General features: G+C 35.7%; 2 protein-coding genes and 1 long non-coding RNA gene across 7 annotated transcripts; 2 read left to right on the top strand and 1 right to left on the bottom strand.

Moving 5' to 3' along the window:
* Positions 1–250: 250 nt before the first annotated feature.
* Positions 251–5277, bottom strand: LOC113355992. Its single transcript, XR_003362723.1, has 6 exons — positions 4945–5277; positions 4597–4650; positions 3816–4001; positions 2389–3295; positions 908–2167; positions 251–588 (listed from the first exon to the last, which is right to left on the bottom strand). It is a non-coding gene; the product is annotated as an uncharacterized LOC113355992 (long non-coding RNA).
* Positions 5278–13994: 8717 nt separating this feature from the next.
* LOC113355993 (FACT complex subunit SPT16-like) lies at positions 13995–16836 on the top strand. 5 transcript variants are annotated; one of them, XM_026598986.1, is made up of 4 exons: positions 13995–14118; positions 14294–14372; positions 15322–15478; positions 15589–16836. In XM_026598986.1, exons 3-4 carry the CDS (start codon positions 15367–15369, stop codon positions 16452–16454), a joined length of 978 nt encoding a protein of 325 aa, XP_026454771.1. In that variant the 5' UTR covers positions 13995–14118; positions 14294–14372; positions 15322–15366; the 3' UTR covers positions 16455–16836. The 5 variants fall into 5 exon arrangements, with proteins under 5 accessions (XP_026454771.1, XP_026454767.1, XP_026454768.1 ...); XM_026598982.1 differs by having other exon boundaries at positions 15322–16836; XM_026598983.1 differs by having other exon boundaries at positions 14003–14118; positions 14297–14372; positions 15322–16836.
* Positions 16757–22110, top strand: LOC113359361 (FACT complex subunit SPT16-like). Its single transcript, XM_026603008.1, has 7 exons — positions 16757–16832; positions 17258–17311; positions 17653–17805; positions 18104–19426; positions 20478–20645; positions 21085–21254; positions 21654–22110. Exons 1-4 carry the CDS (start codon positions 16757–16759, stop codon positions 19123–19125), a joined length of 1305 nt encoding a protein of 434 aa, XP_026458793.1. The 3' UTR covers positions 19126–19426; positions 20478–20645; positions 21085–21254; positions 21654–22110.
* The last annotated feature ends 1025 nt before the right edge of the window (positions 22111–23135 follow it).

The following is a 23135-nucleotide window of genomic DNA, read 5'->3' on the forward strand; positions in this document are numbered from 1 at the left end:
AAATAGATTTCATCACTGCTCCCCTAATCCGTATGCATGTTTAATCATGTGATACAAATTAATAGTCTCAGTTATATTTTTTAATTAACGTTACATTAATCTATTTATAGGACCAGTATGAATGGGGATCGCTGGCTATTGGCGCTATTCCAGATGATGATACGGTTCTTATGGCAGCGGAATCTCGAGTCACTAGAGATAATGAAGTGGTTTTTGAATCCAAAGATGCTCTGTTACTTTTGAAAAAATATAACCGGATCCAACAAACCTGATCGAGCAGATAAAGAGATTTTTACAATCGAGTTACCCAATACATAACACGTCAGGTAAACAATATCAAGGAAAAATAAATCAATCTTCATGGGCTTCCATTCACTCGGATTGGATAATCCTTATAGATGCCTCCTTTAAAAAGGAAGATTCTTCAATGGGATATGCGTTTATTCTTTATTCAGTGGATCAAGAGGAATTTATGCACATTTCAGCAGGATCAGATTGGGCTTGTTCGGCTCTTCATGCGCAAGCTAAAACATCATTACAATCTCAGTTCATCTTCTTCATCCCCGGTTGCAATTCAACTCTCAAAAGCTGTAGCCAATTGATAAATTATTTCATTTCAAATCTTATCAATTGCAGTTCAATCATAACACAGAACCATTAATCAATATCATCACAATCTCAGTTCATCTTCTTAATCTATAATTTCCAATTCAGGAATCTTAATCTCTAATTTGGGGAAGAACATATGAAACCCAAATCTTGAGATTCTCACTCTTCACAGTTAACCAAAATCAGAACCCCATATAGTTCAATCAACTTCAATTCAATAAAACAACCTTAATAAAGAATCAACTCATAAAGTAATCTTAAACTTAAAACAAAATCATAGCTTAACTATCTGAATTACCTTCTCTGTTGAATTTGAAATCACCAAATCAACCAATACCACCGTCAACTCTTCCTTAATACTTATCCTCTTCTCTCGATCTCAACCTGCATCACTTTCTTCTTCACAATTCCTATTCAAACCTCCTACCAGAAACACCACCACGATCAAATTCTTCATCACCGTCATCAATTTCTTCGATTTTAAGAGTAACCCTAATATCGTTTGCTTGATCCACCTTCCCCTGAGTTTGAGTCGTTTGCTAAAACAATACCACCACCATCACTCTCACTCCTTAGCCAAACTCCTCTTTTTTGAATCCCGAGACCCTCAGATTTGTTTCTCAAACCAGCGGTAGATGATTAACAGAGAAAGAAGAAGAATAAATTCGAAATTGAGTAAAGATTAATGGAGATTTAGGGTGTGAAATTGATGGAGATGAAACTGGATTTCGATTTCGACGAAGAAGAAAGGATTCGAGAGAGATTTATGCTGCTGTTAGAAACCTAGATAGAAAGAATAGATTAGGGATAGGAAGAAGAGAAGAAGAAAAGGGAGGAAAGATGAAAATTTTGGAGGTGGCCGGGATTCGACCTCAGCACCTCTAACACTATTCCGTGTTTTTGATTTTTTCATTTTACAATAATGTCCTCACCATTATAATCATTTACGTCTATTTAAAGAAGGAAAAAAATCGAGGAGGGCAATGAGGTCCTTTCATCGTTGAACCAAATCCAATCTTTTTTTGTCAAATTGGAAAAAAAAAGTCATGTCCCATTTGACACAAAGTCACCATATATAAAGTCCTCCCTCGCTTCGATCGGACGGCCTAACTAGATGACCGCTGCCACGGTGGGATGGCCGACCGAAAAAATTTACGAGAAGCTTTCAAGTCTTCTGAACAAGCTGCATTTTCTTAGTATGTGCGACTTACGCTTTATGGTAAAAGAAACAGTCGACGCTGTTATATTTTTTATGACATTTCTTACCAAGTACCATAAGTTGAGTTAAAGTCAGATGAACAAACAATTATGAATTGAGTTAATAGTTACAAACTACGCTTCTTTGTGATCTGATTACTGGAGCAGTACAAGTTATGTTCTCCATTTGATGTTCGAATTTTGTCTCTGCTGGTGCTCATTGTGGTCAAGCTGATGATTGTTGCAGCTCATGTATATGATCTGGGATTGTTGTATCAAATCGGAGGCTTTCTGGGTTTTCTGCGAACACTACATGATATGCCGACACGCACCCCTGAGTCCAAACCATGGTGATCCTACTCTGCAAGCACAAGACACAAACATCAAAAGTTAGTCACTCTGACGATCAAACTTTACTGGTTTTTATAAATTCCTTAACACCCAGATATTTAAGAAGACTTTTCCCAGTCTCTTTCTTTAGCAAGATCCACCATATGAAGTCTTTCAGCAAACTAACAACATATGAAGTGCAAGTGTACTAAGCTAATAGACTATTGACCAAGTTGAGAGAAGGTCTTCTACCATAAGATAGCCGATAAAGAAGGCATATATGGATATTGGAGTAGCATGATCCTTATTGATTGAAAGTTACCATCCCTAAGCAACAAGGGTGCGCATAGAACCTCCAGCAACTTCATAGAGGAAACAAAAGGATCCAGTTAGATCCGAGTCAACAACTGGTTCCATTCCGACTCTTCTAAACATCTCTCATATGTGAATTGAAGACTGCACAAAACCCTTGCCAAAAACTCCTACGTGCACAAATCCCCATCTATTCCCACGCCGAACGTCGAATAACAACAAAAACTTGTACTATGTATCACCTATGATTGCAGTCATGGCATACGCCGAACCTCGAATAACAGCAAAACTGGCTCTAAAATGGAACCAATACAAATGTTCCCAATCAAGTACTTCCACGGGTCTCTAAAAGCCCAAACTGAATCGACTTCAACCCCGCGTGCGAAATACATGTAACTGACAAATGAGATCCCAACATGTACCGCATTTTTAATCACTTGCATAGTCCATCCCATACTCAGAAGAATTGAAAAAATGTAAAGGGGATCGAATTGGGTCCATGTTGCAGTAGCACCGCCAATTCCAGAAACTGAAAGCCGGGTATAAATCGTGGCAGCCATAAGTGGACCAGTTAATATTATGAAAGAATATAGTTTACGAGCTAACGGTACTGAAGCAACCATAGAAAGTGAGAATTTGAGTTGTGCGGTTCCCATTAGCTACCCAACATGCATAAAGTATTGGGTGAGAGCAAATATGATGGCGATCACAGAAGTAGCTAATCCACCAGATGAACCAATGAGCAGGAGTAGAATGCCAAATGCAAATGTTAGTACAGGACTGAGCCGAAAGACAGTATGTATGGTCTTCGATGGGTTGCAAAGAGTCACAGTTACCCATGAAAAATCTATAACAAAGGCAAGCAAGGAGTGGTAAGTACCAGTCCAGAGGACGGAAATTGTGAATATTAGAGAAAGAGTAATCTATGCCGTAAATAGTAAGGTAGGCTATTAAGATGACTGCTGCCAGTATGTACCCTATACAACACACAAAGTCACAAAACCAAGAATATAACTCAGATAAGAAAGTGTATGCAACAACTCCATAAATAAAATTATTACTTCTTGCGACATATCGAACTAAAAACTTTATACCAAAAACATATACAAACAGATATCCACAGGAAACTATTAACATCGATCAGCAATCTAACTGAAATAATCTGATAGGGTACTAACCCTAATAAAGTACCCAAATCTATGCCGTCTAAGTGATGTTAATAGTTAAGAAAAAGGTCGTTAAAGTTAATTCATCTAACCAAGATCTATATGAAACTGAAGCACAATAGTTCTAGAAGGTAAAGGTGTAAGTAATACGTATCAAATTTAATGTAAAATACATACCCTTCAAGTTTGTAAAATACATACCTCTTCAAGTTTAATTTGAGGAGAAGAACTGGAATCTGGGGTTTGGGTCCCCAATTCCAATCGGGAAATAGTTCAAAATCAGAATCAAAGTTGTTGTTTCTTTCTAAGGAATGATAATGGTGTTCCTCTAACAACTATTCATGTAGCATATTTGTTTCTTGCAGTATATGAGCACATTAACTTAACCTGCAACACCAACAAATTGAATGGTCGTTATTAAGGTCAAACACTTAGTCAGCACAATCAAAATATATGTATGGGAAGCTTTTTTTTTAAAAACACCTCCAGAATAACATTAAAAAGGTATTTCTCAGCGAAACATCTCATGAATCTTCGATATTGGCTTCCCATGAATCAAACAAACACGAAAAAATCAAGTTTTGCCTAGGATTATGGAGGCCTTAACTTTTTATATCCAGAATCTACATCTAAAGAATAATCTCAAGACATAGCAACCCAAAATCTAATAGATCTTACAGCAGAAAACCCTAAAATCAAAAAATAAAAGCAACCTACAATCACACTACAAGTAATATACTCCATATGAAATTATACACAACCAATTGCAGGAAGATTCATTGAATAGACAACAAAGACATCAAACTACCCCTATTGTTGATGAATTCCAAACCCCTCTAGTAAAACAGAACTAAACATGTATCTTCTTACCACATGAGATCAAATAATGTAGTTACATTCCAAACAAAATATCTACACACTATGAGCATACGGAAACAAAATCTTCCATTTAATTTGTAACCTGAGATTAAGAAATTCTCACCTGAACTCCTCAACCTTGAGTAAACTCCATTGCAATACACTCTAGGTTGAACACCTGAAAGTCAGATAGTTAGTTTTGTAAAAACACATGGCTCCTTCAAGAACCCAAAGCAAAAATTAACAACCATTTAGAAGTATGGACAAATTTAACAGTTACCCCTAAAATGAAAATTAAGGAATTTGATTTCTAAGTTTTAACTGCAATTTAAAAACGAATCGAATTAAGGGTTGATGAAACAGACTAAGGGTTTCATCAACACATACCCATAATTAACTCTTCAACCCATAGTTTTATACAAAATGAAGAATCGAATTGAAAGCAGAGATTTACAGTTGATAGAAATCATACCGTTAATGTTGATTTTATGGTAGTGGTGTAGAAAGCAGAGGACGCTTGGTGATGGTGATGGTGGTTCAATCAATTCACCCAATTTTGAAATTAGGGTTATAGGATTGAATATTCAATCAACCAAATCCAAACTCTGTACTCTAAAGTCGAAATTGAGTAAAGATGAATGGAGATTTAGGGTGTGAAATTGATGAAGATCAAACTGGATTTCGATTTTGACGAAGAAGATAGAATTCGAGATAGATTTCTGCTGCTGTTCGATTTGGTAGAAAGAATAGGTTAGGGATAGGAAGAAGAGAAAGAGAAAAAGGGAGGAAAATGAAAATTTCGGAGGTGGTCCGGATTCGACCCCTTGACTTCCAGCTCTATCCGTTTTTTTGTTTTTTTCATTTTACAAAAGTATCCTCAACAATGCAACTATTTACGTCTGTTTAAAGAAGGAAGAAAATCAAGAAGGGGCAGTGAGGTCCTTTCATCGTTGAACCAAATCCAATCTTTTTGTGAATTTGAAAAAAAATGTCACGCTTCACATTAACATTAACATTAAATGACCATATATACGGTCCTCCCTCGCCCAATTATTTTATACGAGGGTGCGGACGTACACTTTTCTCATTCTAAATAACAATAAAAGGATCTTATAAAACTTTAACTTTTTGGAATTGGGAAATGACGCATATGCCCCTTTCTAAATAATTTGGAAGGGAGGATAGCCTCTTTGTGTTTCTGAAAGCCAGCGTTTCATATTTTTATTTACATGACTTAATTAGGGCCTATGCCACTTAATTGGGGCCTATGGATTTTTTTCATCCACCCCATAAAAAATGATAAGGAGTGTCTAAGTTTGATGAAACTACCATTTTACCCTCTATCAAATATTAATACTACTAATTTGTTCCCATCAAATCCTAATCATAAAATTAAAAACTAAAATGAAATTCATAAAACTAAAATCATAAAATTTAAAAACTAAAACCAAAATCAAAATCATAAAACTAAAATCATAAAATGAAAAACTAAAATCAAAATCAAATTCATTTTCATCTCCTCTTCAACTAATTCTTCTTCTTTTCTTCTCAACCCAAATGGGATCCCAGCTATTTATAGATCATGACCGCTGGATCACCCAAATGGGATCCTAGCTATTTATAGTACCCGATCAAATAAATCACGGTTTTTTGTGTTAAAATAAAATTGATTACATTTTTAGAATACAAAACAAAGTTTGGACAAGTTAGGCTGGATAAAGAACGATCAAATTTATACTTGCAGGACATAAATCTACCGTTATAAATGATCAGTTTAATTAAAATTTAATAATAAATATTCAACTGATATTTCATAATAAATGTTTCTTTAATTAATCAAATGAATATATTTTTGTTGATACATAATAAATTTACTTGATACTAACCATATCAGTAAGTGTTAATGGTGGTTGTGATGGTGGGCAGTGGTGGGGATAATGGTGGTACCGGTGAAGTGGTGACGATAATGTGGTGGTGGAAGAAATAGTGGCAGTAGGATGGGAAAAGGGATCATAGGATAGGTAAATTAAGCATTAATGATGGTTGTGACGGTGGGTGGTGGTGGTGGATCGGCGGTAGGGATAATGGTGGTGGGTATTGGTGAGACCGGTGGAGTGGTGACGATAATGTGGTGGTGGAAGTAGTGGTAGTAGGGTGAGAAAAGGTGTCATAAGATAGGTAAATTATTTAGTCATTCTTGGTTAATTTTTCTTTCTTTTATTTTAATTCGATTCAAATTACTTTTTTTATTATTTTTTAAAATTAAAACAATTTTTAAAGGACAGATTTTTTCAAAAAAGAAGATGGTGTGGTTTTAAGATTTGCCGGGTAGGGGGCAGGAAGAAAAAGGAAACCTATAAAAAAAATTGACCAAACACAAGGCTGCGCCCGAATTAGTTGTAATCGGTTCAGTTTCTCACATCTCTCTTATTCCCCTTTTTTGTCATGGTTTCTGTTTCTGTCATTATTTCTCCCATACTTCATGGGATTATGCAAGGCTACGCGTGAATTAATTGTAATCGATTCAGTTTCTCACATCTCTCTTTATTCCCCCTTTTTTTTCATGATTTCTGTTTTTGTCATTTCTCCCCAACTTCGTGTAATTATGCATGCTTGAGAAATAGTTCATGATAACAGGTAAAGAGACAAGAAAAGAAATGGATCAAGAATTAAAAATTATTATCAATTTTAGAAAAATTAATAAACACAAATCTAAGTAAATTGTGAACACAACAATTTATATCAAAGAGAAAAATTAAATTCTAATGCTAACAGATTTTACAAGATTAATCTAATTGATTTTAAAGTAATTTTAGGTGTTTTTAGTTTTGTTACAAGTTTGGTGAATGACCTTTGATGATATTTCTTTGAAGTAGTGAACAAAGTAATGTTCTACTGCCCGTAAGCTTTTCTCTAACGATTAACTATGTTTGTCCCAAAGGGTTGTATGACTTATATACACAATATTAAGATTCGAGGATAAGGACATGTTTATTAATCAACTCCTCGAAACATTTAGACCTGGATCGATCGGTTCGATTCTTCTCAAACAATTACGACATGTATGAATCGATGAATACATTTAAAACACATATCCTTGCCCGTGCCATTACGGCACGGGTTGAGACATACTCTATAATTCAAAACAAAAAGGGTTTTTGAGCTTGGACTGACGGATAACATTTCGAGAGACAAACGGGTGATCCGACCATCTCAGTCTCATCCCAGCCAGAGTCATATAGCGGTTGTGGTGTTTGTAACCTCCTTCCATCATGGAGATATTGATAACCTTCTTAATTCGTTCCTCATAAATTAAAAAAATAAATGAGCCATTAAATTTTTTTGGAAAACTAAATGTTACATCTAAAGAAAAACACGGAAAATTCTGCAAGACAAATAAAAAATCAAATTTGCAAGCCTTCACTAATCTGCAAAACACAAGTTACATGTTCTTTTTAAAAATACAAAGAATAATTTTTATTATACTCATTGTATACAGAGAAAAATCAAAATATACAAAGAATAATTTAAATTATACTCATTGTATATTGGGGATAATCGAAAACAAATACATATTCAAAAATGACTCACCAAAAATTTAGTCTTCCGTCATAGGCATGATTTTAATTTTAGCAATCGAATAAGCCAAATATCATCAACTTGCAAAAGACGAAAAATGCATGATCCTTGTTTTTATCCATAACAAATTTAGCATTCTTGGGAACATTTTAAAAATCTTGATCAAGATCATGACTATTTTTCATCAGATATTAATGTCATGAATAGTTTAATCAAAATCTTCAACACAAACAAAAATAAAGAAACTGAAGAAAAAAGAAAACGAGCAAAAAATCTTGATCATTTTTTTTTGTGATCGACAACACAAACAAAAAGAAGAGAAGCTCAAAAAGGAAACTTTATGAAAATAAGAAAATTTGGATACGAGTATCTCTCTGTTAAGGTTACCAAGTTCATGGTCGGTTCAGATTTTGTGTCCTCCTGGTGGTCTGTTTCTATACTAGCAAGCGTTACAAAAAGGGACATTATAATCGGGGTTAAAATTTAGGACATGCACCGGGTAGTGAAGATATACAGGTCACCTTTTTTCCTTTTTTGATTAGTCCAAAAACAAATATCCCTCTCTATATATTACTGAAACTGGGGTAACTCCAATCCTTTTCACTTAATTTTCCTCCTCTATTTACTTTCCTAATTGTCCTCCCACGATCATGAGTAATACTTTCTTATATCCATACTATGATCACGGGGAATTAATAAACTTTCTTTAAGCGTAAACGAATTTATAATTATTTGGATTAAGATTTTTATATGTGCAAATTCTCATGGGTAGAATTAAGCCTCACAGTTTGTGATAATTATTTAAACTATTTTAACCGAAAATTATTCTGTCTCAAACACAACACTTGCATGATGCTGGCATGAAGGTGAAAGTAATATTCATGGTCCACTAATAAAGGAAGACAAATATTAAAACTTAATACTTAAATGTATATGATTATTGTAAAATCAAGAACTCCTATCCGGTCCTGGTGTGGCCGGATAAAAAAAAAGAAAATATATCACACACAGTAGGAAAATAAATAAATAATAATAATACATCCGGACCCTTAATGTTCGGATAGTGTATCCGTTCAACCAATAACCGGATGGACTACTCCATAGCGACCACCTCAAATTTGTGGAGTAATATGTGGACTTCCCAAATATATGGATGATGACTTCACCTACAGTGGTGTTTTTTGGTCCATATATATGCATCATAGGATGATTTTCTTCGCTGTAGGAGTTGTCCTTAGGCTAAGTTCTATGGGATATATTGAGCCGCTAGATTGGCAGTTAAGTGTTGCAATACAAAAAAAAAAAGTGTGGTCTAAAAGTTAACACTAGCATTTGCTAGTTCTCTCTCCTAGCATTTGCTCGCAGTTCAATTAGCAGCGAGATTGAAACGCTGAATGATTCGGCGCTAAAAAAAGTGATCTCAAAGATGAAATATTCAACACTAAGGCAAATATTATAGGGAATCAGCGCTGAACTATTCAACGCTTGTCTTGGCGCTGTTCAGTTCAGCGTTAAAGAGTGGCGCTGCACAATTCAGCGCTTGACCCTTTTTTTTTATTCCTACACCTCCTCCACACCACCAACGACTATCTTTTTTCTTTCCTTTTTTCAAAATTTGATTTTCTAAATGTTCGTCAAAGTTTGAAAATTTGTTCTAATGGTATTTGTTTCAAAATTTGAGAATTTACCAAAGTATGGGAAATCCATTACATTGCAAACACAAGGTTACAATGTTTTTTGAAGAAATTAAAAAAAATACATTAAAATTAAAATAACTTAAAACATAAAAAAGTACATTGAAATTGAAATCCTACTTCTAAATAACTTAAATTATTACTAATATATCACTTTAATTTAGGTGATAAGTGCCAACCCATGACGGGCCAAAATCTCGTTCTTCCATAGGTTGTAGAGGGGTTTCTCCCAATCCTCTAATTCATTCAATTTTTGGCGTAAGATCTTCATGTCAACTTCTCTTTGTTGTGTTTGTGCCAAGATTGTAGAGTTTTCCATGTTCTTCTTCAGGTACTCTTCCTATGTTTCATACTTGACCTCCCTTTTTGCTTGTGCGTTTTCAAGAAGTTCGACGAGTTTATCCATATTTTCATCTGCTTTCTGCGATGTTTTAGCCTCACGAGCCTTTTTCTTTGCATAATCTCTCCCTGCACTTCTAATGTCATCTGTTTGTTCGAAATAACGTCTTCTACAAGATATGCCTGAGGTTTCAGAATTATGAGTAGATGAGGAGCTACCAAACCTTGACATATTTTCCAAATCTTCATCCATAGTATCAGCTTCATTGTCTTGAGTAGCTTTAGTTTGTTGAGTAGGTTGAGTGGAAGTACCAGCTCCATCATCATTATTCACCGCTGGGTTGTAGCCGGGTTGATATGTCTTCAGGATCTAGAAAACCGATTCCAAATTCTGCTTCCATTGTTTCTAATCTCTGCTTCATAATTCTTTTGTCCAAGACGATACTGGAAAAAAAAATGTATTAGACAAAGAATAAAAGGAAAAATTTAGAAAAATAAAGAAAGAGATCAACATGGAAGAAAGAAAATATCAAAAAAAAAAAATTGAGGTACTTACATAATCATGTTCATTCAATCACGAAGGTTTGTTTCGGAAGTAGGGCCTAACATGTGAAACATATCTTTTCACTTCGGTTCTCAATGTGTTGCACCTTGTTTGCAATGCTTTTTTTATCTCTTTGGGTACTATTAGGGCCTCTTCTTTTATCGTACTTTTCATAATCTCCCTCCAAAATATTGCACCTATTTTTTTTATCTTTTCCATTAATCGGATCGTTGCTTGCTATAACCCAACCATAAATTAGTGCCTCATCTTCTTTTGAACAAAATTATGTGAAGAAGAAGAAGATAATAAATGAAGAAGATAATCAATTGATATTGGTGTGAGGGATGAAGGAGAAGTAGTCCTCTCTTCCTTGATATAATCCTAGTCTTCTTGAATAGACAAATCTTTGGGAAAATATCATAATGTCCTCTAGGTGTCTGACAAAGCAAGGATTGCATGTTGCAGAAGTAATAACAGTACCAATACTCAAGTACCATAACCATGCTAGTTAAATTCGTACGCTTGGTTGACCAATCATTGAGATATTTATAGGTATTACCTAACGAAGCTACATCCCAATCATATTTCCCAACTCTATCTAAGTCAGCCAACAACAAAACCCAACGTTTATCTACTCTTCCAGTAGAATGTGCTAGAAGAAAATGACCAAAACACCACATAAATAATGCTCGTGTCAATGTCTCTGCACATCCAATATTATCCTGGTATTTTCTACTTTCAATGTAGTCTCTCAAGATAGCTAAGGATAATGAATTAGTCTTAGAGTTCCATGCACCATGATTTTTGATATCCGAAAAATATAAATCATCCAGAGCAGGATATGTTAGATCATTACCCAACGACGGCATAACTACTGGTCGTTTACTAGGGTCACCAGTGAGAATTCACGTTAACATGTACCAATCTAAAGGAGTTAGGCCAATTTCAAACTCCCGAAAATGAAAGCTCTTCGCTTTTTACCACCATCTCTCAGCTATGGATTCAACTAAACCTCTATCCCTATTGGCGAAATCAAACTCAAACATAGAAGAAAAGGCACAATTGTCACAAAATCGTTTTGCTACCGGATTATCTTTCACTACAATTTTGTAATACACTTCAGTATCTTTCAAACTACCTCTAAATCTTAGTTTGCGAGGATCTTTCATAACATCTTGACATACATGTTTATCACAATTCTTTGACGAAACTACATCCAACAGATCTAGCAATTCATCCATACTCATACTACAATCAATAACAAACATGAAAAAAATATCAGTCATACAAACTAAATTATCATACAAATTATCAAAAAATAATTCATTATCATCATACAAATAATCAAATTATCATACAAATTTTACCTTCAAACTAATCATATAAATTATCATTCATTTTCATCACAAAAATCAAAATTTCATTTTTTGTTCATCACAAATAATCAAATTAAAACCCAAAAATTCTAAAAAACAATTTCAATCACACATCATTTAAATCATGTAAAAATATCATCTAAATCATGCATTGTATCACCTATCAATCATCAATTTCATCAAATTTTCATCATAATCAAAAATCTAAAAAAAAAAACAATCTAAAATTTTAAATCCTTACCTCAATCAATTTCGTGGACGAAATTGAATGAAAATACTCTCAAACGATCAAGAAGAGAAACAAATTTCTAGAATCATTGATCTTCAACATGCATTTTCGGGTGTGTTTGAGTGAAGAAATGAAATGGGGAAGAACTGAGGGAGAGGGGGTTCTGCGAGGAGGAAAACCTGATTTTCAGGCGTTGTTTTGTTCAGCGCTGTTCTATTCAGCGTTTTCATGGGCGCTGTACTGTTCAGCGTTCGACGTTGTTCCATACAGCGACTATCTGCTAGATTAGACATACCATAGGACTTAGAACTTCTCCAATAGAATGTGTGTGAAGAAAAAAGTCTTCATCCACGTAGGATCCACTGCCATTTTCCAAAAAAATATTCTCCAACCCTAACTTCTTTAACCAACTTGTAGATGACATGGCATAATATTAGGTAGACATCCTCTTCCCCAACCTCTTGTTTCATAGGTTCACTAAGAAGATTTGTTGTCATCCTAGTCAGTAATTTTAAAATTAAAAGAGATACAACTTATTAAAAATGATTTTTAATCTATAATAAAAGATGATTTAACGATTTTTTCACTCTTCTTTATTTTTAGAACGAAAACTTTCGTTCCAGTTAGTCGACAATACTATATCATACTATCTCGATAGTCGATAGTACCATATGAACCAATCATACTTCCAGTTAAAACAATACACTATCTTTGCATCGTCATCTTTAAATCATCATCCATAGGAGTTGAGGTACAAATGTATTCCGAGGTAAAATTAAGCTTTTACCTTGATGAAGATAACAGTCATATTCTGGTCAGAGTAATTTATTTCTATCACAGAAGTTGACCTGCAACGATATGGCTGTGAAGCTTTGTTGAGGGTAGTGATGTTTGATTTTTGAGTGAACAATGAGCCCTATGCTGGACAGTAAACTATATGATTAGAAAATAAACAGCCATAGAGAATCTAATCTCTATCAAGAGTTTGAAAAATAACCTAAATCTAGTACTAGTGGAATTTGTACGAGCAGGAAGCAATTTTGGCAGTTGGCATGATGAGTTTTTAAGTGAAGATGAATTCCGACCAAGTTATTATGAACTGTAACATGTTACTTTGAAATTAGATGGATACTTCCATTTTTTTTGTTTTCTACTTGGCTGGAAGCATGTACATTTTACTAGCACGTACGTCCCAAAGTCCTTTGGTTTGTTTATGGGTTTTGCAGAAACTTTGCACATAAGATCTTCGACACTCACCAATTGCAGTCCATTGAAGCTTTACACAGGTACAAATATCATGGAGTTTCGCGATAATTTTTCGGCCATTAAATACCGAATAAAAATATATATTCAGTTTGGAAATAAGACAGCTCGGCAAAGTATAGGTAAAAATGTCTATGAATTGGTGAAGTTTTTTTTAGGAAAATTAGTTGCTAAACTAGATAAAAGAATGTCTTCTCGCATTGCCACATATGGAGCTGATCATACGATCATTGGAGAAGTTTTTAGGAAATTGTTTTAGCTGACGTGGACTGCTAATCTAGCTGATAGATTAGAAGACCGTATGACTTAGTCTTAGGAAGCATCTATAAAAATGGAATCACAATTATCAAGAAATCCAAATATTAATGGAATCACGGTTATATCAATAACGAACGGTCAGATATGTATCTCACGAATAAACGATCCTTGCTGCAAGATGACCAGAATGAAGGGTCGTCTTTGTCCCAAGACAGAGGCCACTTGTATACATAAATGTATATCAGATACATTTCCGGGATATCTAAATAATGCTTCCCGAGATTCCTTCTCTATTCCTTCAAGTTTGTAACCCTAGCTTCGCATTCATTAGATTTTTCTTCTGGAGTTCATCTGTGATCACGAGGTTTAATTTAATCTGTCTTTTTCTTTTTCCTTAGTTTCGATCTACTCTTTTGTTGTTTAACAATCAGCTCTGAGTAATTTTCTATCTGATACTTTTTCTAGGGTTTTTAAATTGTTCAATAATCACAATGATCTTTTCCACCCGTTGTTAATATTTCAAACTGTTTGTCTATCAGCAGGTTAGGTAGAGGTAATTAGCAGTTAGAAGATTCATTGTTTACATTCGAAAAACAAGAAGAGACGGCAACCACCACGGTATCTCTCTTATGACTCTGCTTATTTTGCTTGATTATATGCTCATTCTAGCTTCTATTCTTATAATTGGTATTTTGCTTGATTATATGCTCATTCTAGCTTCTATTCTTATAATTGGTTTGGCATTTAACCTGATTTTATAATGATCAGAAGTTCTTGCCATAAGTTAGTTTCTGATAATTTGTGTGGGACATGAAATTATCCAACATTGCACAATTAGATCTGTTCTGAATGCAATCGTCAGTGTTAGTGATCAGCTTTAGGTTTTGGCTGAAGTACAACTGTTTTGATTGTAATTTCTTATATGATTTTGAGTTTAATTCTTGCTTCTTGTGTGGGTGTTTGAGGGTTTATGACAGCGGCGGAGCCAGAATTTAAATGATGGGGAGGCCACTAACTACAACTTAGAAAATTAGGACCAAATCTGTCTACTGTCCTAGAGAATTTTGCGAAATGTTGGGGTGGCCGTGGCCACCCACAACTTACATGTAGCTCCGCCACTGGTTTATGTAGTGTTGGAAACTTGTACAAGTGGTGTCAATTGTCAACACTGGAAAAACCAGCATATGTTTTGTTTAGTTATATCTATGTTAGTAACTTAGTATGCTCCCTGTTTTGTGGTTTTGGGCAGTATTGATGTTACGATTATGCTAGTGTTTTAAGTGTAACACAACATATAAATTTATAACTTTGCAAGTACAGACTGTTAGTTTGTGATGTCTCAAATCTTTTCAGCAATTGTATACATCTGTGTCACTCATTGTATAATATTGAAAGTGGAGTATCCTTGCAACGTAGTGATTTTGGAATCAACCTCTTGCCCTCTTTTGAATGCCATCTTCTTGCTAATACCCTCATTCTTGCTTGTACGAGTTTGACATGTATGATAGAAATATGAAGTTTTTCATTGCCAATTTTATTGCTAAGAAATACGTCCTTTTTTATGTAGATCTGTATTCAATGGAGGTTTGTCAGTACACGGAAGAAGCCTTAGATGCTGCCATCAAAAAATTTGAAGGCTTCGGCAAGACTCTTGTGTTTAAACCATCTCGTGATATGGCTGCAACCAAAAGCACTAAAGACCTGCATTTTGAGGAGATGGAAAGGTATATGCAAGCAAGACTTGCTTCCTCGGTAAAAATTCGAACCTCCTATAGATTGCTTAGGGGTTATTCTGGGACGGAATATGTTTTTAACAAAAAAGATGACGCTGCAGGACCCTCCACTTCGGTGAAACTGCAGTTGGAAACTAATGTGCAAGATATTATTAAGTTAACTAACGTCACAATCTGTCCCAAGGTAGGAGGGCAAGGTGGAAAGATCATTATGGGTACTCTCGAAGCGCATGTGAATGGGTTCCGGTATAAAACCTCCGGTGCCCATCCTTATATAGATGTTGTGTATGAGAACATAAAGTGCCCTTTCTTCCGAGCTGGAGAGCATGAGATACCTCCTATCTTGCACTTACACTTGCACAACCAGATCATGTTGGGGACAGAAGAGACTAATGATATCAATTTCCAGTTGGACTCGACCCTTGTACAGACTGATGACCGTAACAAAGATCTCCAGGACTTTGTCGACAAAGTTGCAGATTTGTGGGAATCCGAGCCTGTAGTTATCAATTATTTTGAATCGCCAGAGTACGAATTTCATGGTTTTTTCCCCACAGGGGCGCGGGCTGTCTTTGCGCTGACTTTATTTTTCCTAGTAGAGCTTGTAGAAACAAATCCCATTGTGGTTAAACTAGACGAGATCGAGATTGTCAATCTGGCGCAGCTTAGACCCAATGAAATTGATATGACAGTGGTATTCAAAGACTTCAGTCGTGACGTGCTTCAAATCAACTCAATTCCATTAGAGTTACTAGCTGATATTAAACATCGTCTGACCTGTTCAAACGTCAAGTACTATCAGAACGAGCGAAAACTGAATTGGAACGAAGAAGTGAAGAAATTCAGAGATTCCCCAGAGAAGTTCATCATGGATGGTGGGTGGGAGTCCTTGGACCTCGAGGCTGGTGATGCTTCTAAATGTTTCTACTGGGAAGAATACGGTGGATTAGATGAAGAGGATTGGTGATGCTTGTGACTGTTTCTCTATTAGGAAGAATTTGGTGATTGAGATGAAGAGGATTTCTAAAACTAATGACTGGTGGAGCGGGAAGTGCGATCAGTCAGATTATGAAGAATAGAGTATAGCAGACCATAAATTATCTTTGTCGCTCTAGTTTGTTAATCGATATTACTGTCGCAGATGTTGCTTTTGATGACAATTTATATTATCTGGTTTCTAGTTTCCATAGGACTGATTTAAAAACATCACATTATTCACATCAAGAAAGTCTTACCAGAGAGAGGTCTTTCTTGACTAAGTTTGTAAGTATGACCAGGAAGCTCCTGAATTGGGGATTTGATAACTCACTTTCAGTTTTCAATAGATTTAAAGCAAATTGCAAAAGTAACCACAAAAAATTGACAGCAAGCATTATAGTGCTTGTTTATAGAGAATTTGCAACTACTTTGCTATAGAATACTGTACATACATAAAATTCTATAGCAAAGTTGAAAACGCGCGGAAACCGAGTGCAGAGTCTTTTTTTCTTTTTTTTCTTTTTTTGACGCGCAGAGTCGGACCCCTGTGAAAACGATGTTGCATAGTTCAAAAAAAAAAAACGCCAAATTTCCCACTTTTCCCCCTAGTAAACTTCTCTTCTCTATTCCTCCTCCTGCTTCAGGTTCTAACCCTAGTTTCGGATTCATCAGATTTTTCTTCTGGAATTCATCTGAGATTTTGAGGTTTGATTTCAACGTCTTTTCTACTCATTTGTTTCTTAACAATCACCTGTGGATAATTTAAAGTTTTATCTGATTTTTTTTTTCTAGGGTTCTTAATTGTTCCACCCGTAGTAAACTGTTTGTCCATCAGGTTAGGTAGAGGTAATTAGCAGTTAGAAGATCATTCTTACACTCAAAAACAACAAGATCATGCTTACTTTGCTTGATTATATGCTCATACTACCTTCTTCTAATTGGTTTGGCGTTTAACTTGATATTATACTGGACATGAATTATCAGAAGTTCTTACCGTAAGTTAGTCTCTGATAATTTGTGTGAGACATGAAATTATCCAACATTGTACAAGTAGATCTGTTCTGAATGCAAATGTTAGCCTTAGCGATCCGCTTTAGGTTTTGGCTGAAGCACACCTGTTTAGATTTTCTTATATGATTTTGTGTTTAATTTCCGCTTCTTGTGTGGGTGTTTGTGGGTTTATGTAGTGTTGGAGACTTGTACAAGGGGTGTTAACACTGAAAAAATCAATAAATGTATTACTTATGTCTCTGCTGGTATGCTCCCTGTTTTGTGGTTTAGGGCTGTGTTGTTAGGATCCAAACTGGTTGCTGTTACGGTTATGCTAGTGTTCAAGCACAGTTAAGTGTTACACAACATATGAATTTATAATTTTGCAAGTACAGACTCTTAGTTTGTGATGTCTCAAGTCTTTTTGGCAACTGTGTACATCCGTGTCACTCATTGTATAATATTGAATGTGGAGTATCCTTGCTATGTAGTGATTTTGGAATCAACTTCTTGCCCTCTTATGAATGCCATCTTCTTGTTAATACCCTCATTCTTGTGTGTACGAGTTTGACGTGTATGATAATAATATGAAGTTTTCCGTTGCCAGTTTTATTGCTAAGAAGTACGTCATTTGTTCTTTTTATGTAGATCTGTTACCGATGGAGGTTTGTCAGTACACTGAAGAAACCTTAGAAGCTGCCATCAGAAAATTTGAAGGCTTCGGCAAGACTCTTGTGTTTAAACCATCTCGTGGTATGGTTGCAACCAAAAACACTAAAGACCTGTATTTTGAGGAGATGGAAAGGTATATGCAGGCAAGACTTGCTTCCGAGGTAAAAATTGGAACTTCCTATAGATTGCTTAGGGGTTATCCTGGGATGAAAGATGTTTTTAACAAAAACGGTGATGCTGTAAGACCTTCCACTTCGGTGAAACTGCAGTTGGAAACTAATGTTCAAGATATTATTAAGTTAACTAATGTCACAATCTGTCCCAAGGTAGGAGGGCAAGGTGGAAAGATCATTATGGGTACTCTCGAAGCACATGTGAATGGGTTCCGGTATAAAACCTCCGGTGCCCATACAAATATAGATGTTGTGTATGAGAACATAAAGTGTCCTTTCTTCCGAGCTGGAGATGATGAGATACCTCCTCTCTTGCACTTACACTTGCACAACCAGATCATGTCAGGGACAGAAGAGACTAATGATACCAATTTCCAGTTGGAGTCGTCCACTGTTGTACAGACTGATGACCGTAACAAAGATCTCCAGGACTTTGTTGACAAAGTTACTGATGACCGTAACTGTTGTACGAGCCTACAGTTATCAATTATTTTGAATCACCAGAGTACGAATTTCATGGTTTTTTTTCCCACAGGGGCGCGGGCTGTCTTTGCACTGACTTTATTTTTCCTAGTAGAGCTTGTAGAAACAAATCCCATTGTGGTTAAACTAGACGAGATCGAGATTGTCAATCTGGCGCAGCTTAGACCCAATGAAATTGATATGACAGTGGTATTCAAAGACTTCAGTCGTGATGTGCTTCAAATCAACTCAATTCCATTAGAGTTACTAGCTGATATTAAACATCGTCTGACCTGTTCGAACGTCAAGTACTATCAGAACAAGCAAAAACTAAATTGGAACGACGAAGTGAAAAAAGTTTAGAGATTCCCCGCAGGAAGTTTATAATGGATGGTGGGTGGGAGTCCTTGAACCTGGAGGCTGGTGATGCTTGTGACTGTTACTACTGGGAAGAAGATGGTGATTTGATTTACGAGGATTGGTGATGCTTGAGATTGTTACTACTGGGAAGAAGATGGTGATTTAGTTGAAGAGGATTGGTGATGCTTGTGACGGTTACTACCAGGAAGAAGATGGTGTTTAGATGAGGAGAATCAGTGATGCTTGTTACTGTTACAACTGGGAAGAAGTTGGTGATAGCTGAGATAAATTCAGCATATACGAGGTATAGTTTCATATACTAAATGATGTGGTGGAATCTATATATGGTTTATGAATTAATTGATTTGCTTTTTGTGTTTTGGTGTCATGGTGATGCCACTAGAAGAGAAAGATGAGACTGCTGGGATTTGTGACACTATTTACACTATATTATGAGATAATTACAGATTTCACAGAGTTAAAATGCCTGATCATGCATATTACAGATTTCATTGATTCTGGTTTATTCCCGTTCTTGTGTTCCTTTTTTTGGGTTTACGAGTCTTCGGGACTTGATATCATCTGTTGGGTCCTTTTTTTGGGCATTAGGACATGGTGCCATATTTTTTCCTTTTGTTGCAGGAATGATTTTCCTTACTTTTGTATTCCCTTTATTCTTTCATCAATAAATTTGGTCTTTTCTTAAATAAAAATAGATAAATAAATAAATGACACTATTTACACTAAGGTGACCTGTTCTTGGTTTGCTTAGTTCTGTCCACAGTCTTATCGCCGTCAATCTTAAATTATATGCAATCTATCATCAAGATGGCTGAGTTTTAATTTCATGTACCACTATTTTCCTTAAAATGTTACGAGGAGTGGTGGAGTAAACATTTCTTGTGGATTTCACAAGGTAGCTATTTCCTTATATGAAGTTTCTAGTTAGTTACTTCTAATGCTTATCCTGAAGTCCATGCGTAGTGAAATTTTGATCTATACATTACTAAGATGTAAAATGTGTTGAGTTGTATTCTTAATCTTTCCCAGCTATTTCGCTTTCTATCCTTTTTTGAAAATGAACACTATATGAGTGCTAACGAACTTACATAAGAAACTGATAATTGACAGTGTAGCCCTTAATCTTAGGAGTTTCCTGCATCACAGTAATGGCATGGTTACGATAATCTCTAGATTGCTTAAAGCTGGAAGCCTGGATCTTGAAAATCATTTTGAGTTAATATTTTGATGGTAGTTCCTTTGTACTTTTGCTGCCCGTTGTTTAAACACATGCCTTTAGTACTTGTCGTTGATATTTTAATAATGCAATCATTGATGCGCCAAACTGAATATAGGTGCATGTAAGCAACATCCAGTATAGCTTGTGGCAATAATATATTCTGTTGGAGGCATCATACAGATCATGTAAGAAAAAGCTGCTGGTGGAAGATGGATGATGCGTTAAAGATTGTTCTGATGTTGTAGAGCAGCACACAAAAGGGATGAAGCAAATAAACTCCCTGGTAGGTTGCAAGTTTAAGGGCCTCCAATGGTCATCTGTTCTCCAATTTTGCACAATGTGATATAGGTTTCACAAGTTCTTGTTTATGACACCTTGCTTTTCTGTTGAGTAAAGCATAGGGCTACACTTGTGTTGATGGAAACACAGTACCTCAATTAGCTGGCAAGACACGAGATCAGTTTTTGCTGTATCCATTATGAGACTGTTCTGAAAGGGTATTTCAGCTTCACCACCATCATGCACTATGGAGAAACCACTTAGGTCCTAGAATCCTTGTAGATTTATGTCCAGCTCTCCTATACCTAGTTGGACTTACTTTACGGTTTTTTGTCCGAGTTGGTAATGTCCCATTGTGTTAAACTCATGCCTTTAGTACATTCTCGTGAACATTTTAACTATGCAATCATTGATGTGCCATGTCTAACTTCCAAACTGAATAGGTGCATGGAAGCAACACCCTGTATAGCTTGTGCCAGTAAATATATATTCGTTGGAGGCATCACACAGATCCTGTAGGAAAAATCTGGTGGTGGAAGATGGATGATCCGTTAGAGATTGTAAACGGTGCTATAGAGCAGCACACAAATGTGAGCAAATGAAAGACTCCCTGGTAAGTTGCAACTTGCAAGTTTGAGCGCCTCTTAACTGTCATCTGTTCTCCAAATTTTTACTATGTTATATAGGTTTCAAGTTACAGCAAATTATTAAGTTTTTATTTATGCCACCTTGCTTTTCTGTTGTCATAGTAATATTTAGCAATTAAAGATGTAAAACAGTTCCTCAATTAGCTGGTAAGACATGAGTTCAGCTACTGCTGTATTCGTTATGATACTATTCTGAAAGGTAATTTCAGCTTCACCACCATCATGCACTATGGAGAAACCACTTAGGTCCTAGAGTTCTTGCAGATTTATGTACTGGTCTCCTATACCTAATTTTGATGCAATAGCAGACTTACAATAAGGTCTTTTTGTCCGAGTTGGTAATGAGTTATATCTGTTCTTTGCAGGAGTGAAACAAGAGTAATTATCAGACAGTCTCCATCCTAGGCATTGTGCTGTGTCACTTGTAGGCAAATTCCAAATTGTGTAACCATGAGGAATAATAGTATAGCAGACCATAAAAGACATCACATTATTCGCATCAAGAATGTCCTACCCAAGAAGTCCTTGATGAAGTTTGTGAGTAAGTATGACCGAGAGTACCTACATTGTTGTGAGTTATTGTGTAAGAGCATCCGCAGTCATGAAATGTAATATTATAATAAATGTTGATTAGTTCTATGTTTTTTTTTTGTAAGTCTGTGCAGCTGAAAATCTTACATGAACTGGTCAAGGCCCATAGCATAATTAGAAATCGGGCATCACTATGTTTGCTGTTCTAGGAACAAAACTTACACAGCTATTTCGCAAGAGTATTTATCCATGTCATGTGACCTAAATTGTACCTATGAGATTAGTGGTAAAAAACTTTGACCCTGTCAGGAAATGGATTATTTTGTTTACCAAAATTATAAATTCTCTTCTCCTGTTAGATGAACACCGTTTGTCCCAGATTCCTTGCAAATTGTTGTTTATACGCACAATATAGCGGACTTGTTGTCATCCTGATACCTCATTGATTGTAGAAGTGCCTTAAACCACAAAGCATTGTCATGCATGGTTAAGTAGAGTAATCCGGTATGGCTTAGCATTAATTGAAGGTTTCTCTTTCGTTTTCCAGCCTTTTAACAGTTCCAGCTGTTTGTATATGCATCATGCATGAGATCCACCACATGACCAATCAATCGATTCATTATCTACGTCGTGATTATCCAAACTCTACATGGTTACCCAAAATCTACCAATTAGGAGGATAGTTTACTCCGTTCGAAAGTCTGTCACTGGTAAGAGGCACACAGATACGTGCTTGTCAATAGAAAATAGAAGAGATAATTAGGTGTGAATACTACCACATGCACATGCATTATGGAAGCACCAACAGATAGCACCGCCCCTTAATCATCAAATGCTTATTCACCGATTAATCCATATTGGATATCCGGTGTTTATACGTTTCATTTAACTCTTTCTTGAACTTTCCTGTTACAAACCAAATTTGTTTTATAGCAATACAACATGGTATAGCCAACTCAAAATGAATATAGAATAACCAATCTTCACTTGATTCAAACCTCCTACACACAGACATTACGTGTTACGGATTCACTTGCCGCCACATATGCTGTGAAGCTGCACACAGTTTATGTTCTATTATTATCGATTGTACTTCATGTCGAATTCAGTTTCTGTTCCATTTTTATGTGGGCAATGCAGCTAATATAATGCCAAAATACCAAGATGATGAGAATATCCTACTCCTTAAGCATAATGTATCTTCTGCAGTTTAATATGATACAATCATTTCCAGAAATTTTGTTTTTGTTGGAATTATTATATTACATAATTGCTAGCCAAGGCAAAGAGTGTGTATATAAGCTCATTCAAACTGA

Source organism: Papaver somniferum, chromosome 3, assembly GCF_003573695.1.
Source record: "Papaver somniferum cultivar HN1 chromosome 3, ASM357369v1, whole genome shotgun sequence".
Lineage (NCBI taxonomy): Eukaryota > Viridiplantae > Streptophyta > Magnoliopsida > Ranunculales > Papaveraceae > Papaver > Papaver somniferum.